The 16,522-nt window shown below is 44.4% G+C and overlaps 1 protein-coding gene across 4 annotated transcripts in view; it reads right to left on the minus strand.

The window, feature by feature from the left end:
* CALCOCO2 (calcium binding and coiled-coil domain 2) overlaps positions 1-16,522 on the minus strand; it is a 28,507-nt gene that overhangs the window by 3,030 nt on the left and 8,955 nt on the right. For all 4 annotated transcript variants that reach the window (XM_064583409.1, XM_064583406.1, XM_064583407.1 and 1 more), the window contains exons 3-11: positions 12,492-12,594; positions 12,207-12,340; positions 11,039-11,164; positions 7,925-8,013; positions 7,499-7,568; positions 6,549-6,671; positions 6,185-6,271; positions 3,576-3,671; positions 863-998 (exon numbers count right to left, since the gene is read on the minus strand). In XM_064583409.1, coding sequence (XP_064439479.1) covers positions 863-998; positions 3,576-3,671; positions 6,185-6,271; positions 6,549-6,671; positions 7,499-7,568; positions 7,925-8,013; positions 11,039-11,164; positions 12,207-12,340; positions 12,492-12,594 — 964 coding nt within the window. The remainder of the gene's footprint in view (positions 1-862; positions 999-3,575; positions 3,672-6,184; positions 6,272-6,548; positions 6,672-7,498; positions 7,569-7,924; positions 8,014-11,038; positions 11,165-12,206; positions 12,341-12,491; positions 12,595-16,522) is intronic.

The following is a 16,522-nucleotide window of genomic DNA, read 5'->3' on the forward strand; positions in this document are numbered from 1 at the left end:
AATGAAGTGGCATTTTTGATAGTCATGTTTATGCTATAGAATCAGAAAAAAAACAAACCTATTTTCAGTATGGGGAAAATGAGATTTTAATTAAAACAGTCACGATTTAATAAGAAAGCAATTTGAGAATAGATTTTAAGACTGAAGCCATGCAAACAGGTATTTTTAAATGAAATGCTTAAAAATATTTTTAAAGAGAAAATAAATGTGTACCCCTGACCGCTGTAAAGATTTGATTGTGACTCTTAAGAGAACACGACTGCTTTAAACTGTCCAAGAAAAGGAAACGAGGTCTTCTATCACTTTTGGAGACCAAAGAGGAAAAGTTCTCTGTTCCTTTGTCCCTGGCAAGAACAATCTGACCCTCTGTCTTTGAGTAACAAGACTGGTTTTCATTCCCATTTCCTGTCCTCCAAACCACCCTGGGGTCTCTGTGGGGCCCGTTCCTGCTACCCTTGGTCAGGCCATCAGGGTGGCTGCCATAACTGCCCATTCCTGGGCGGCATACCCCACCTCTTATGCTTCCATTTCCAAACCTTAATTAGCTTCCTCAGCTTTGTATGTGTATATCTTCTACATAGACACATTTCTCTGATTTATATATTTGGAATAGAGCCACGGGACTCAATTTGTGTCTGCTGCCTCTAGGCGAATGATCTGATTTGCGTCTTCTAGATTCAGATTTATTTCTCAATTAACACTTCTCGCCTGGCAATCTTTCTATTGGGTCCTCGGCTTCTGCCCAGCAAGGCTTAACAATGAGACTGGGCTTAATTAGCATCTCAGGCCAAAAAAAAAAAAAATTTAGTGGGAGAAAGGGATGCAGGCAAGGGCCTTCTAGCTCAAATGGCAGTTGTCTTACCAGAATATGGGTTTCCATAGACAAGTCCTGGGTTTTGTCCGGCACCTCCTTGATCTGAAGTAGGCACTTGATAGGGCAAAGAGTCAAAATCCAGACCCATGTAACTCAGCAATCTGCTGTTCTCCCTCTTCAAAAGCTAGGGAGAGAACGTTTAGAGAGACATGTTGGAAGATGACAACAAAGAATTGACCACAAGCAACTGGCTAGGGGATGCCCATTACAGGTAGTTCTCAACGAACAATGTGGGGGTGGAGAACCCCAGGAACCAACAAATCGTAATTCTTCTAGGGGAAGCACAGCCTCCACACTCGGAAGATCTGAGTTCTTTATGCCTGAATTTAAATGTATACTGAATTTTGTTTAGATTAATACAAAAAAGAATTTTAAGTCTCTACATACATACCAATCGAGGTGGGGTACAAACGTTGTATGCATATATGAGGGGGGCGGGAGCTATATTAAGGTTGAAGCTGTTGCAAATTATTGAGAGCAAAATGCTTCTTTTAGTCTTTCCTTTCTAGAACAATTTTCTTACACAATGTGAATATTCATCTGATACAATTTTCCCTTCTTCACGTTTTATCCTTTCAAATGGATATACCAACAGAGAGAGTGACAGGAGGAAGGAAGAGAGGGAGAGAATGAGGGACAGAATGAGAGAGAATAAGTTACAAGGAGGACAGATAGCATTTAAAAAGTCCTTAGAAAAAAAAGTTAGTAAACTGCCCCTTCACATCTTTTTTTTTAAAAGATTTTATTTTTTTTTTAATTAATTAATTAATTAATTTATTTTTTAAAGATTTATTTATTTATTTGAGAGAGCGAGAATGAGAGAGAGTACATGAGAGGGGGGAGGGTCAGAGGGAGAAGCAGGCTTCTCGCTGAGCAGGGAGCCCAATGCGGGACTCGATCCAGGGACTCCAGGATCATGACCTGAGCCGAAGGCAGTTGTTTAACCAACTGAGCCACCCAGGCGCCCCTGAAAGATTTTATTTATTTGACAGAGAGAGACGCAACGAGAGAGGGAACACAAGCAGGGGGAGTGGGACAGGGAGTAGCAGGCTTCCCGCTGAGCAGGGAGCCCGATGCGGGGCTCGATCCCAGGACCTTGGGATCATGACCTGAGCCGAAGGCAGACGCTCAACGACTGAGCCACCCAGGCGCCCCGTGCCCCTTCACATCTTAAGAGGGCTTTACTATAGCTCTTAACAAAGCTTTCAAATATCAGATCTTTTCCTCTCTGTTGCAAATTGTGTATATCTTCCCTCCCTCCCACCGCCCCAACAGACTATACCAGAAAATAGAGATTTCAAACTCAAGCTCTGTTTATCTAAATTCAGAGGGTGAGGATGACAGGACCGGAAAGAGACCCCTAAGGCCCCTACAATACTGAAAGGCATTGGCATAAATGACAGAATCAAAGCTAGAGATGATCACTTGGAGGCACAGCGTGGAAGGGTTACAGAGAGGGGAGAGATGGAGAACCAGGGCAGGTGTAGATCTAGGAGCACAAGCCAGAGTGCATGGACACCTAACTTTGATGCAAGAGCAGGAAAGTGCCTTTAAGTACAGCTTTTTTTTTTTACGTTTTTATTTATTGTTTTTAATAATCTCTACACCCAATATGGGGCTCGAACTCACAACCCCCGAGATCGAGTCACATGCTCCTCCAACTGAGCCAACCAGGTGCCCCCAAGTGCAGCTTCTTTATTTGCTGCCATCATCCTCAATCAACCAAGAATAGCTTGTGTCTAACCCACAGCAGAAAACAAATACTGATTGGATGAATGAATGAGTGAATGAATGAATGCAGAGCATTTTATTAGGAGCCTACCGTGGGTCCAGCCCTGGCACAGACTGTCACTACTGCCCCGGTTTGGTAGCAGAAGAAAAGGAAAAAGGTGTGCTGAAGGAAATGGGTCCCTTAGCTAGCCTAAAAATGACGTAGGATATTACTCCCCAAAGACAATACAAGAGGTGTGAAGTTAAAAGCAAAATGAATTAAGTTAGATCTTCATCAAGGCTCTTCCTTTCAAGTTGACTACTGCCATGGCAAACAAGTTTCATTTATAGAAGCAAGAGAGGGTTCGTGGTAGATGAGGAAACCAGATTAAATGTACTCGTAGGGGGCGCCTGGGTGGCTCAGTTGGTTAAGCGACTGCCTTCGGCTCAGGTCATGATCCTGGAGTCCCGGGATCGAGTCCCGCATCGGGCTCCCTGCTCAGCAGGGAGTCAGCTTCTCCCTCTGACCCTCTTCCCTCTCGTGCTATCTCTCATTCTCTCTCTCTCTCAAATAAATAAATAGAATCTTAAATAAATAAATAAATAAATAAATAAAATAAAAAAAATGTACTCGTAGGAGCAATGGTCTCACCCATTGTCCCAGAAAGGGCTCTTTTATTTAACTTGTTAATCACCACATCTCTGGGTCACCCTGCTCCTTCTCCTTAAAACCTTGGGGTTTCCAGGGGTGCCTGGGTGGCTCAGTCAGTTAAGTGGCTGACTTGATTTCAGCTCAGGTCATGATCTCAGGGTAGTAGGACTGAGCCCTGCATTTGGTTCCGCGCTCAGCATGGAGTCCCCTTGAGATTCTCTCTCTCCCTCTCCCTCTGCTCCTCCCTACCACGAGCTCGCTCTCTCTCAAATAAACAAACAAATAAATAAATCTTTAAACAAAACACCTTGGAGTTTCTAGCCTGTTGTATACACTTACATCATTTTCTCTTTCCAATCTCTCTTTCTCTCTCTGCAGAACATTACATATAATCTTGTTCTCATTCAGCGTTTTTGACAGGCCAGAGTTCTCGTCCTGTCAATAACAAAAAACAATTAGGATTAGGATCACATATTGTCATCTGGATCCAAGGTGGGGTACCACAAGGGGCCTGTAGAGGATCTGGTTTCCCAAAGCGGTGGGACTGAGGTGGGGGAGAAGGCAGCTGGGGTGCGGAGGACGTATGGTGGAGGCGATGCTGACTTACAGAGAAATGATTTAATAAAATGCCTGAAGGCCTGCCCTGGCATCGAGATGCCGGTTTCTTTTGGGTTAGCTGGTAGTATAAGTGACCAAAGAGAGGAAAAGTCATAAGCTTGGGAAAAGCCCCAAGACTGACTTACCAGAATTAGGGATAAATGGAGCCCTGTTTTAACTGCACCCAACCATGGAAACAAGCATCTTTGTCTTGAAAAAACATCTCACTCGATGTAGTGTGAGGCACTTAGGTCGATGTGATGCCCTCCCAGTGAGGACAGGCATCTGCACTCAAGGAACACTGAGGAAGAAGGAACCCTGGAAGGCATTTATCCAAGGCTACAAGGAACCCGGGCTGAGGTCTTGGGCGTCCCGGTGTGACAGGCTGACCTAATTTCATAAACCCCACGCTGGTAGGCATGCTTCCGTGCTTCCCATCTCCTACCTACAGACAGACACGTACACATACCTCACAGAAACACTTAAGCTAATCCTACTAGTTGTGGTTTTTGTTTTTTTTTTCCAAGATTTTTTATTTGAATGCTGGTGCCCAAACTGCTGTGTGCTTCTAGCCGACCCTGAGGTAGTAACTCAAGCGGGGCTACCCGATGACAGGGCTGACTGCAGGCTCCTGGCTCCCCATCCCCAGTGGCTCTTGCTGGCTCTTCTGGTCCTGCTTCACTTCCTCAAAAGGCAGAAATAAGAAAGGGCTATCTGAGTCTGCACAGAAACCTGCTCAATGGTTACCAAAACCTTCCCTGAGACCCGTGGCTGGACTGGGGCCACTACTTCCGGGGACCCCCAGACTGGTTTCTGGCCGCACACTCCATCCCTCCTCTTTTCAGCAGAAAGAGAAATGTTTCTCCCTAACAAGGGTGGGCAGTCCTCCGGGCTTGCTCTAGGAACCACAGACCTTCACACCCCTGGCTTCCTGGGCCCCTGAGCTCTGTCACCTACCAGTTGCGCAGTGGCCCTGAGTTGCCTGATCTGTCTGTGGAGTCGTTGACATTCTTTGTACTTCTCTAAGAAACAGGCTTTCCCGGCCTCTACCTTTGCCTTCAGGCGCTCCACCTCTTGTACTAACTGCTTCTCCACCGCTGTTTTCCTGTTCCTAGGCCCCTGAAGTATAAGACACACGGTCCTCGTAGTTAGGGGCCCTTTGCGTATGTGAGGAAGAAAGAAGCCCCTGGGTCTTGAAAAATATGCCACGAAAACCCAGGAAACCCCTACCTGCCACAAGGAGGTTCACACCTTTGAAGGGCTACAGCTTATTTAAAACAGTGATTTCTCTGCCACAGCAGAGGCCACAAGCTCCAATGTGTGCGGGCGGGGGGCTGGGCCAGCGACGTCGCTGACAAGGAGCTGAGGGCCACAGGCCAGTGGAGGCTGGAGGCGCGGGGAGAGCATGAGGCCTGTCTGGAGGGAGCAGGGACCAGCCAGCCGGGCGTCGCTGCTGGCTGGGGATGCGGGCTCCGTGCTGCCAGAGCCTCCAAGTTTTCAAGAGGCTAGAAATACACATTTTTTTTTTTTAAATGGGAAATGTTCCCATTTTTAGTTATTGGTAGCCAGTTCAAGTTTTGAAAAACACCCTCTAGGCCAAATAAGACATTTCTCTGGGCAAACCTTAACCTGTGAGCGGCAGCTTTTCTAACTTTGTTCTCCTCTTTATCATGCTAAAGTATCTAGTAGCTTCCATATGGTCGGTACTCCACTAGTTGATTGAATAATGGTGGAGTGAATGATACTGCTTACACTGCAGATACGATATGACTTAAAATCCCAACAGCTGGACATCCTCCAGACACCAGGGTTTCTCATACCTTATAGCAATTCAGATAATGGGCTTCCTGGTAGCTGTCATCACCATAAGGCCTCTTTTCCAACAATCTATTCTAGGAATTTATCAGTTAGTTAGGCTTTAATTACTATATTACTACAGCTCAGAATAATTTAGAATGGTAATTGCTAATAGTATATTAACTATAACAAAAATTTTCACGGCTGTAATAGTTTCTAACCAAAGAGCTGGACTTTATAATCCTTCATGGGTCTGCCCCCATGATGAGAAGGGGTGACTCTGGGTGATTCTTGGCTCAAGGCTCTATTGAGGACAACCTGTCATGAAGCCATTTAAATATCCCTTTGCCATTCATCACACCATAGAAACGGCCACCTCTCCTAAATGTTTTGTAGATGACAAATTCTCTGTCCTTCTGGGACATCTTGTTAGATGTCCAGTGGTAAACGCTATTCTCCTCTGCCTTTTTTAGCCTTTCCGTCCCCTGAAAAGAGGCCCTGTCCCTTCCTGCGTGCAGGCTCCCTCCCACAAAGCCGTCCCAAGACAGACGTGCCGTTAACTCCTGTTGCTTCTTCATGGCCGTCATTTCTTCCTCCTTCATCTGCTCTACTGTTTGCTCCAGCTTCTTCTGGTACTCCCCCTGCACAGAAACAGATGTTGGTACCACTGCTGGGCAAACAAAGGCGCGCACACACTGGGGAAGGGCCTGCTGAGCTCATGGGCAAGCAGCCGGCGGACAGAGAAGCAAGTCTTCCCTTACTATTTCTGAGAAGAGCCACGAGATCCCTCATCTCAGATGGCTTCCTCTGAGACCCTTCCCACAGCCGGCGACAGCCGTATATGACAGAGGAAACAAAGAACTGTGTATATATTTTCTCGCAAAGGCCCAAAAATGTTGGGCCCATCCGTGACTCTACCTGTTGAGTTAAAGTGAGAAGGAGCTGGCTATTTTCCTTTTTCAGATGCTCCAACTGTTCTGTCTTATCTTGATCTCCCCGCACAAGCTTCTCCATTTCTTTCTCTTGAGTTGACAGCTGGGCCTAAAGCAAAAACAGTGAATATAGCCAAGACATAAAAGAAAGAAAACTGAACAGGAACAATGCTGTTTAATGTGCACTAACACACAGAAGTGTGCGCTCCCTGGCAACTCCCAACTGCCAAATATCCCTAGAACGCCCACTTTTCCGCTCTCCCGCACTCCCTGTGTCTAAGACTCAACTGAGGAAAAGTCAACAAACCACTCTTTAAGGCATAGCTTAGAAACCAAGAGTGATTCAGCTGTTATCTGCTTTACATTCTAGACTTTTTTTTTTTTTTCATTCTAGGCTTTTGAGAAAGACTTTACTTGAAAAGATTTTGTAGCTAAAAGAAAAAAGTTTGAAAAGCACTGGTAGAGCTGACAGTCCTCCATCTTAAGAGTTCACAATAGGGGCGCCTGGGTGGCTCAGTCGTTAAGCATCTGCCTTCGGCTCAGGTCGTGATCCCAGGGTCCTGGGATCGAGCCCCGCATCGGGTTCCCTGCTCAGCGGGAAGCCTGCTTCTCCCTCTCCCACTCGCCCTGCTTATATTCCCTCTCTCGCTGTGTCTCTCTCTGTCAAATAAATAAAATCTTAAAAAAAGAAGAGTTCATGATAAATATAGACTGAACAAATTATTCAGTTCCTTGTGGACTGGGACTATAAAAGTAACGGTGTGTGTGGGGAGGGTCAAGAATAGAAAACGCCGTGAACATTTAGTCTGCCGCTTTGAAAGGTCTACTGAGACCCTCGCTACAGTGAAATGCATCTTTCTCTCTCTGGGCCACCACTGGGAAGAGTGATGGCCAGGGTAAGACAATACACTTTGGCAAAGATTTGGCATTACCTACCTGGAGCTGATCCACTCGGACTCCCATCGTCTCATTTTCTGAGGACATCTTTTGGTTTTGTTCCTTCAGTCTGTGGAGGTGAAGAGGACTGAGTGAAAAATACACTGATTCTGGGTCAGATGCCCCAGGCCTTCAGTGACTTAAGGCTGCCTTGGCCCTAGGCTGTGGAATTAGTTTAAAATCCATTCTTCTTCAGTCCTGTTTCGGCTTCCTGACCTCAAACTGCACGTATTCGACACTTCACGCTAATACTTGAATTCCGGTTACTTCGCCTTACCGTTTGGATAGTAATGCTCCAACCTAGAATCATACTTGTCACTGCCATAAGAGAAAGACTGTTTTCTAATGAGTTCTGGAGATCTAATCTGACCCTGCCCCGAGGTGTCTGTAACACAGCAGTTCCTCCCATCTGAGAATCACACTCACTGAAGCAGCTCTGTCTCCCAGCCGTCCTTCTGCGCCTTCACTTGCTGTTCCAATTTCTTATTGGTGCTCTTTAAAGTTTCTAGCTCCTCCTGCAGATTGAGACGTCAAAGGAACAGACCATTTCTAAGACACGTTTTAGTATCTCAGCTAGCCGACAAATATTTACTGAGCGTTTACTACCTGTCAGGCACTTATTATATGTCATGACACAACAGTGAATGAAATATCCAAGTAAAGGGGTTTCCAGATTAAAATGTTCTTAATCTGTCCTCTCCCCGAAATGCATTCACCTTAATTTCTCTTCCACCAGAGCTTGTATTTGTCCATGAACTCATTAAGCAAATATTTACTGAGTGCCTCTGAGGCACTGTTCCTTCACTGCAGACACAGCAGCGAATGAAATAAAGTGGCTTTTCTCTTTGAAAGGTGCTGTCCCATAAATTCACGAACACCGCATACGTAATTCAAGTTTAGGAGACACATAATTAAAAAAAACAGATACACTTAATTTTACTAATGGTACATTTAACTCAATATATCTAAAATATTGCTTCAATATGTAAGTAAGAAGGAAATATTTTAATTTTTTTCATATTAAGTCTTCAAAATGCGATATACCCTCTACGCTTACAGCGTATCACAAGATGCCATGTTGCCAGTGTTCCAGAGCCACGGGCTCCACATTTGGTTTTTCTTTCCCAACTTCATTCTGCACTGAAGCCAACCTTGTCCGTCAACAACAACTCCCTGCTTTTAGCTCCAAGATTGACAAATTTATCATCTTTTAAAAAAATAATTTTTAGGGGCACCTGGGTGGCTCAGTCGTTAAGCAACTGCCTTGGGCTCAGGTCATGGTCCCAGGGTCCTGGGATCGAGCCCCGCATCAGGCTCCCTGCTCCACGGGAAGCCTGTTTCTCCCTCTCCCTCTCCCCCTGCTTGTGATCCTGCTCTCACTGTGTCTCTCTCTGTCAAATAAATAAAATCTTTAAAAATAATAATAATAGGGCGCCTGGGTGACTCAGTTGGTTAAGCGACTGCCTTCGGCTCAGGTCGTGATCCTGGAGTCCCTGGATCGAGTCCCGCATCGCGCTCCCTGCTCAGCAGGGAGTCTACTTCTCCCTCTGACCCTCCTCCCTCTCATGCTCTCTGTCTCTCATTCTCTCTCTCGCAAATAAATAAAATCTTAAAAATTAAAAAAAATAATAATAATTTTTAAAAAATTGTAGGAATATGTACATAAAATTTTCCCTTAATCATTTTTAAGCCTACAGTTCAGTGGCATTAAGTACATTCACATTGTTGTACAACCAGCACCACATCCACTCACAGAACTATTTTCATTTTGCACAACCATGAAAATGTATGTCTGTATAAGCTAATCAAAGCAAATAGACTCCCTGTTCCCCCCACCGGTGCCCCCACTCCCAGCAACCACTACTCTACTTTCTGTCTCTATGAAGTTGGCTACTCCAGGTACCTCATCAGTGGGATCACATGCTATTTGTTTCTCTGTGTCCGACCCATTTTACCCGGCTACTGTCTTCAATGTTCATCCATTCCATAGCCTGTGCCAGAATTTCTTTCCTTTTTAAAGCTGAGTAATATTCCATTGTTATCTACACGCTAAACCATGTCTATCCATCTATCTGTCACTGGACACCTGGGCTGCGTCCACCCTTTGGCTGTTGCGAAAGATGCTGTTATGAACGTGGGTGTACTAGTCTCTCTTTCAGAAAACAAGTACTATCCATCTCTCTTTTATAGAGAGGGAAACTGAAGTTGAGAGATGTTAAAATTTCCCCTGCTTCATCAAATAGTAAGTGGGAGAATCAGTCTGTGTGACTCCAAAGATGGGGTTCTTAACCACTGTGTGGTCCTGGCTCTAAAACACATGGGTTTTCCTGCCCATTTTTATTGTTTTCAATTTTTAATTCCTAAAAAACATGGGTTTTAACATCAAAAAAATCTGAGCTCAAATCCAAGCTCCTTTCAAAGTCATGAACTGTTGTGACATTGAGCAAGTCACCTAACCTGTCTGAGCTGCTGGGTGGTTGTAAGGATTAAGTGAAGCAATCCGCTTAATTACAGTGCCTCACTTACAGTGCACATAGTGGGTGCTGAATAAATACTGGCTTGTGTTATCACGACAACTAGTAGCTAGTCGGTAGGAGAGCTAACCCAAGAAGCCAGACCCTCTGATTCCTTGGCTAGAACCTGGCAGGTGAGCTGTAGGGCTCCTGGCCAGGACACTGGTTCCTGACAGACAGACAGTGAATTACATCTCTGCCACCTGTTTGTTGTCTCACTGCCTGGAGTAGGCCAGATCTGTAGCCTGGACCTGTCACCCACATTTCTCTACCAGCCCAGGGCTGAGGACATCACAGGCGTTTGTGTGACAGCAATGTATAAAGAACAGTCTGTCTGGGAGTCAAGAGAGGTGGGTCCTAACCTAGTGTGGTCACTAAACGGACCTCTTCCTCTCTCCTCTGGGCCTCAGTTTGCTCACCTGTAGATCAAGGGCTCTACAGATGGTGACGGCCAAGGTTTGCATGTTCTGGAACTTCTAAGGTATGACCTCAGTGTAATTAGTTTATAGTACTTAAGAGAAGACTCTCCTCTTTAGCTCCTTGCATTATCAACTCTCATTTACCACCCACTGATTGGAAGGATGTTTCAAAAGAGAAGTAGCAAAGAGTTTGGATAACCTGAAATCTTGCTTTTATACTCTCTACTCTCTCGATGTCCACATTCTAGCTAATCAAAGCAAATAGATTACATTCTACATAGGAAGTAGGAAGAAGCAGTCAGACTGCCTGGGTTTGAATCCTGGCTCCATCATGGATTAGCTGTATGAGAGATTATGTACCTGTCTAAGCCTCAGATTACTCATCTGTAAAATCGGGGTAATAATAGTACCTATTCCAAAGTTTAAATAAAGTAATCCATATAAACTTTTAACCCTGTGCCTATTCAAAGATATTAGTATAAGGGAGTAAGATCACAAGCAAAACAGAAGGTGGTGCTGGATAAGAGACACCAACCAATTCTGACCTCTGTACTCTAGGTTCATGTTCTTCGTTTGTTTTCAGGCTCATGTTTAACTAGCAGCCATACCTCCTTCTTGTGGAGCTCAGCCTGCATGTCTGAGTTCTGCTTCTGGAGGCTGACACAGCTGTCCTTCAGCTCCTGGTTTTCTTTGCAAAGCTCCTTATTGTGCTGCTCAATTTCTTCCACCTCACCCTACGAAAGAGCATCTGTGAATTCATATTTGACCCTTTATAGCTCGATAAATATTCAAGTCCCTCTAGTGGAACATTCCCATAGGCTGGGATGCTGAGAGTCTGGTGGATTCCCACTCATACAGCGACATCTGTGCACCCTGAATGGGATCACCTCCTCAGTATGTAGGGAAGGGGGTAAGGTAGGTATGTCTGTATAACTGCAACACTGAGCCTGTCATTATGAAGAAAGAAAGACAAAATTAAGGCCATAAAGAGTTAAAAGGCAGAATGACAGAAGAATGTCTACTCTTCTTGCAAACACTTACTACTCTTTGTCTTTCCTAATGCACTTAGCTCCTAGAGGCCAAGGACAGCAAGTGATTTAATTGAGTTTTCACTGCCTACCAGAGTGCTGGATGGAAAGAGGGTGTCCTGTGAAATAAATGAGTGAATGAATCTAATACTCATGTATGACAGGCTCTGGGTCGGAACTGAGAGATAGGGGCGCCTGGGTGGCTCAGTTGGTTAAGCATCTGCCTTCCGCTCAGGTCATGGTCCCACAGTCCTGGGATCGAGCCCCACATCGGGCTCCCTGCTCCACGGGAAGCCTGCTTCTCCCTCTCCCACTCCCCCTGCTTATGTGCTCTCTTGTCAAATGAATAAATAAAATCTTAAAAAAATTAAAAGGACGGAGAGACACAAAGCATATTTGGTGTATTCCTCCTCAAAGGAGCTTATAAATTTACCGTTGCGGTAAGATGTGCAGATGTGCAGATGACCAGATGTGTAGATTATCAAAACTAAGCAACTGGAAAAGTTAAGGGAAAACTGAATGCCAACTGAGTTACAGCAGCTTTAGAGAAAGGAGAAATCACTTATTGTTGTGATTCTTTTCAATGTTCCTAAGTCATCCCTGAGCAGGTTTGAATGGGTACTATATACATTTTTCCCAATAGTATCTGTTAAGACATTCAATAAAGGCTTATTGATCCAAATTCCACCCTATCCTGAAATTACTACTCTTAATGGCAGGAAAGGATTGAGGTGAGATGTTTACAGACCTGAGTGGTAACCACCAGGATGTCCTCCTCATTTTCTGGACGGAACTGGAAAGGGATACTTGCTCCCCGGACCACACCATCCTGATCCACATAGCAGAACTGGTAATACTCATCATCCTTGGGCAGGTAATAAGCTGAAAACACAACATGATTTTTAATCCAAAATAAGGTCTATTAAGAAAACTAAAAATCTGGAAGTCTTTTATCTGCCCCAGAAATCTTAAGCTCAAGGGAATTAGTCTTAGCTGCTGTCTTCAAATACCTTTGATCTAGGATTTTTCTCACCTTTGAACTGGACTTCCTGCTGTTTGGCTGATTCGCTGTTTAGGTCAATGGGCAAAGTGACCCACATGAAGGTGTAATACTCACGGGTTGTCTTCCATCCCACCTGCAATGACAGAAGGCTCTCACTCAGCATCTGAAAGTGCTCAGGGGAAAACCCTTATTTGTGCTAGGTGTTCTTAAAATGCACTTACTATTTACTTGTTTATGTTGAAAATAGAAGGAGTCCCTTATGATATGTGGTATGAAGTCTGATACACCTAGAAACTGGCACACACACAGTCCAGAATACCTGGCTCAGAAGGAAATGAAAACTGACCCCTCAACACCCAGGGCCAGAGTTCCAAAAATTCTATCACCACATCAGACAGAGAACAGTGAGTGGCTGGGGAAAACAGTGAAGACAGTTCTGGGGTTGTGAATCTGATCCCGCTACCTTCTCCCAACAGTGTTCTTAGAACTTCTTAATCAGAAAGCCCTTCTGACCCACTGTCTCCATGGGTCAGTCCTCTCCTGTGTCCAGGCCAGTCTTGTCACCCATACTGACCTGGTTATACTTGTGCATTTAAAAATGCTGTTTTTGAATCAGTTGCACATGGAGGGGCAAAAGGGTTCTTAGATTATGAGGTAGGTCCCAGATAACAGAGTCCAGTCTATAGAATTTCGTGGTTTTCTTTTCTTTTTTTTTTAAGATTTTATTTATTTGACAGAGAGAGACACAGCGAGAGAAGGAACACAAGCAGGGGGAGAGAGGGAGAAGCAGGCTTCCCGCGGAGCAGGGAGCCCGATGCGGGGCTCGATCCCAGGACCCTGGGATCATGACCTGAGCAGAAGGTAGACGCTTAACGACTGAGCCACCCAGGTGCCCCACGTCAGTGTTTTTCTTAATGCGTGCTTAATGAAGGCTTTTTGGTGACAGATACTGACAACAATCTGGCAGTCATAGAGGCCTCCTCCAGGTCTTGAATGCAATAAGTCATGATATAAGGATACCGTAAAATATGCCTCAGAGCAGAAAGCTGGCTAAGTGGAAAATATTCTCAGTAAATGTGAAGAGGGGTAAAAGATGGGTCAAATCGTATCTGGAGGATAAGGGCACACCAGAGAATAGAAAGGGAGCCATTGTGTCTTCGAGGGGAGAACACTCAGCAAAAGAGAAGTGAAATTACATTTATTGCCATATTTTGACCCTGCCTGAGCCCAGTGGGAAGAAAAAGAACTAAAAATAAATTCCATTTTTATATATGAAGGAATCAGTGCAGGGTTGAAAAGGCTACACTGAAAGCTCATCAGAACATAGCAGGGCATGTTTTAGTGTCTCATTAATACACACCCCATTGCTGAACGCATCTCAGAGACCGCGGCCTGTGGCGGTACAGGAAGCAAGAATTTTATGGAGTCTTCATTCACATCCTGGAGTTTCTTAATGCACTGTGACCAAAATACCATCTGGGAAGGCCTAAGAATTACAGCAGTCTTAGACCAAGGACACAACTTCTGGCCACCTGCAATTTCTGGCCTTGGCCCCTCCACCTGAGTAGTCCTAGTCCCGGTGGGCTTCTCATGGCATGACATGTCCCCTCTCGGGGCCCTTGGAAACATTTAAATGCACACAGAAAGAAGAACATGGAGCACAGGGTTGTGCCCTGACGGCAGGAAAGCCAACTCCCACTTACTTTAGGCTCTATCATTGCTGGTAGCTTTTGCTATATTGAGAAGATGAAACATATAGCACATTCGAAAACAGTTCACAAGCGTCTGCTTGGTGCCAGGAAGGACCAGCGTCCCGACTGGTGAGGAGCTGGGGAGTATGGTTGAGACTGCACTGCAAATGGTTCAGTTAATGGAGCATGCGACTTTTTTTTTTTAAATTAGAAAAAAGGAAAAAAAAATTTTTAAGTGATCTCTACCCCCAATGTGTGGCTTGAACTCACAACCCCGAGATCAAGGGTTGCGGAGCTCCACCGACTGAGCCAGTCAGGCACTGCGAGCAGGGTTGTGAGTCTGAGCCCCATGTGAGGTGTGGAGTTTACTTAAAATAAAATTAAAAAGAGGGGTGCCTGGGTGGCTCAGTTGGTTGAGCGTCCCACTCTTGATTTTGACTCAGGTCATGATCTCTGGGTCGTGGGATTGGGCCCTGCACTGGGCTCTGCACTCAGCTTGACATTCTCTCCCTCCCTCTGCTCTCTCTCTCTAAAATACATAAAGTCTTTAAAAAGAGAGAGAGAGATTATACTACAAGAACACCAGGTGAGCTTTCCAAGGGAGATATGAAAGATAACACTTTATAGTCAACTCTCTACCATCTGTTGTTCATATGAATTCAGCAGAAGAGGAAAAAAAGCAGAGGTTTAGGAATCAAACAAACTTGTTCACCAGTTACTCACTGGGAAAGTCACCATCTTGAGTATATTCATTTTATTCATCTGTGCGTAAGAGATAAGACTCCCTATCTAAGGGTACTGCTGTGCCGTGAGGCTCAGTGAGAACACAGACACACACGCACGCACAAAACCTCAGACCCTGCACATCACGTGTTCTCAAAAAGTCTGTGTTCTCTTTATTAGTCTTAGAACTTTCTTTCAGGCTTCTAGGTAACTGTTCAAATCAATAGCTTCATGGACAATGAACATGAGAGGCCATTTTTTGTATTAATGGTTTTCTTTATGGAATCATGGCAATACCTCTGAAATACACGAAGCATTCCAAAATAGATGCAGTTTTCAAAAAAAATTTTTTAAAGACTTCATTTATTTATTTGAGAGAGAGAGAGATCACAGAGGGAGAGGGAGAAGCGGGCTCCCTGCTCTGCAGGGCTTGATCCCGGGACCCAGAGATCATGACCTGAGCTGAAGGCAGCCGCTTAACCAACTGAGCCACCCAGGCGCCCCTCAAAAATGTTTTTATTTATTTTTTTTAATTTATTTTTATTTTATTTATTTATTTTTTTAAAATGTTTTTAAACATTTGTTTTTAAAAGGTATAAGATTTTCATTTGGTTTACGGTCAAGTCCTCACTGGAAGTTGCTAAGTCCTTGGAAAATACAACCAGTCTAGGCAAAACAGAAATATAACCGTGTTGAAAAAAAAAAAAGTTATAGGTTACATTTCATTTTTTTTTTAAGATTTTATTTATTTATTTGAGAGAGTGAGATATCACGAGCAGGGGGAAAAGGTAGAAGGAGAAGCAGACTCCCCATTGAGCAGGAAGCCTGACACAGGACTCGATCCCAGAACCTTGGGGTCATGACCTGAGCCAAAGGCAGACATTTAACTGACTGAGCCACCCAGATGCCCACAGATTATATTTCAAAGATGAATAAGCAGTTTTCAAATTGTCCTCTTTTTAAATTATCTGTAGCTGCACTGTCCAGAATGATAGCCACTAGCCCATTTAAATTAATTAAATTTTCATAATTCTAGCCACATTTTAAGTGCTCAATACCCACATGTGGCTAGAGGCCATCAGGACGCGTCCTGGACAGTGAAGGTACAGCTCCATTGTAGAAAATTCTACTTGACAGCTTTGCTACATATGGGGAAGAAAAAAACAACAATCATCTTCCAAAATAGGAAATACTCCGGTGTGTCAGTTTTCTGTGTCAGCACATCCTTCAGTCTAACGAGTCAATATCCTGCAGTCTCAGGAGGTGTCCTGCTATCCCTGCCTCTAAACACGAGCTTCCGTGGCTCCATCAGTTAGCCTAGAATTCCAAACAATTAAGGAAAAGTAACTCTGTGAAGGATGTGAATAAGCACCAGCTCCTCCACAGTGCAGTCAAGAATGATGTCTGACGAACCATGAGAGACTACGGACTCTGAGAAACAAACTGAGGGTTCTAGAGGTGAGGGGGGTGGGGGGATGGGTTAGCCCAGCGATGGGTAGTAAAGAGGGCACGTATTGAATGGAGCACTGGGTGTTACATGCAAACAATGAATCATGGAACACTACATCAAAAACTAATGATGTAATGTATGGTGACTAACATAATAAAATAAAATTTAAAAAAAAAAGAATGATGTCTGATTTCAGG

The sequence above is a fragment of the Mirounga angustirostris genome, unplaced genomic scaffold (assembly GCF_029215605.1).
Source record: "Mirounga angustirostris isolate CCGP_5_RB_7025 unplaced genomic scaffold, mMirAng1.0.hap1 SCAF_17, whole genome shotgun sequence".
Classification (NCBI taxonomy): domain Eukaryota; kingdom Metazoa; phylum Chordata; class Mammalia; order Carnivora; family Phocidae; genus Mirounga; species Mirounga angustirostris.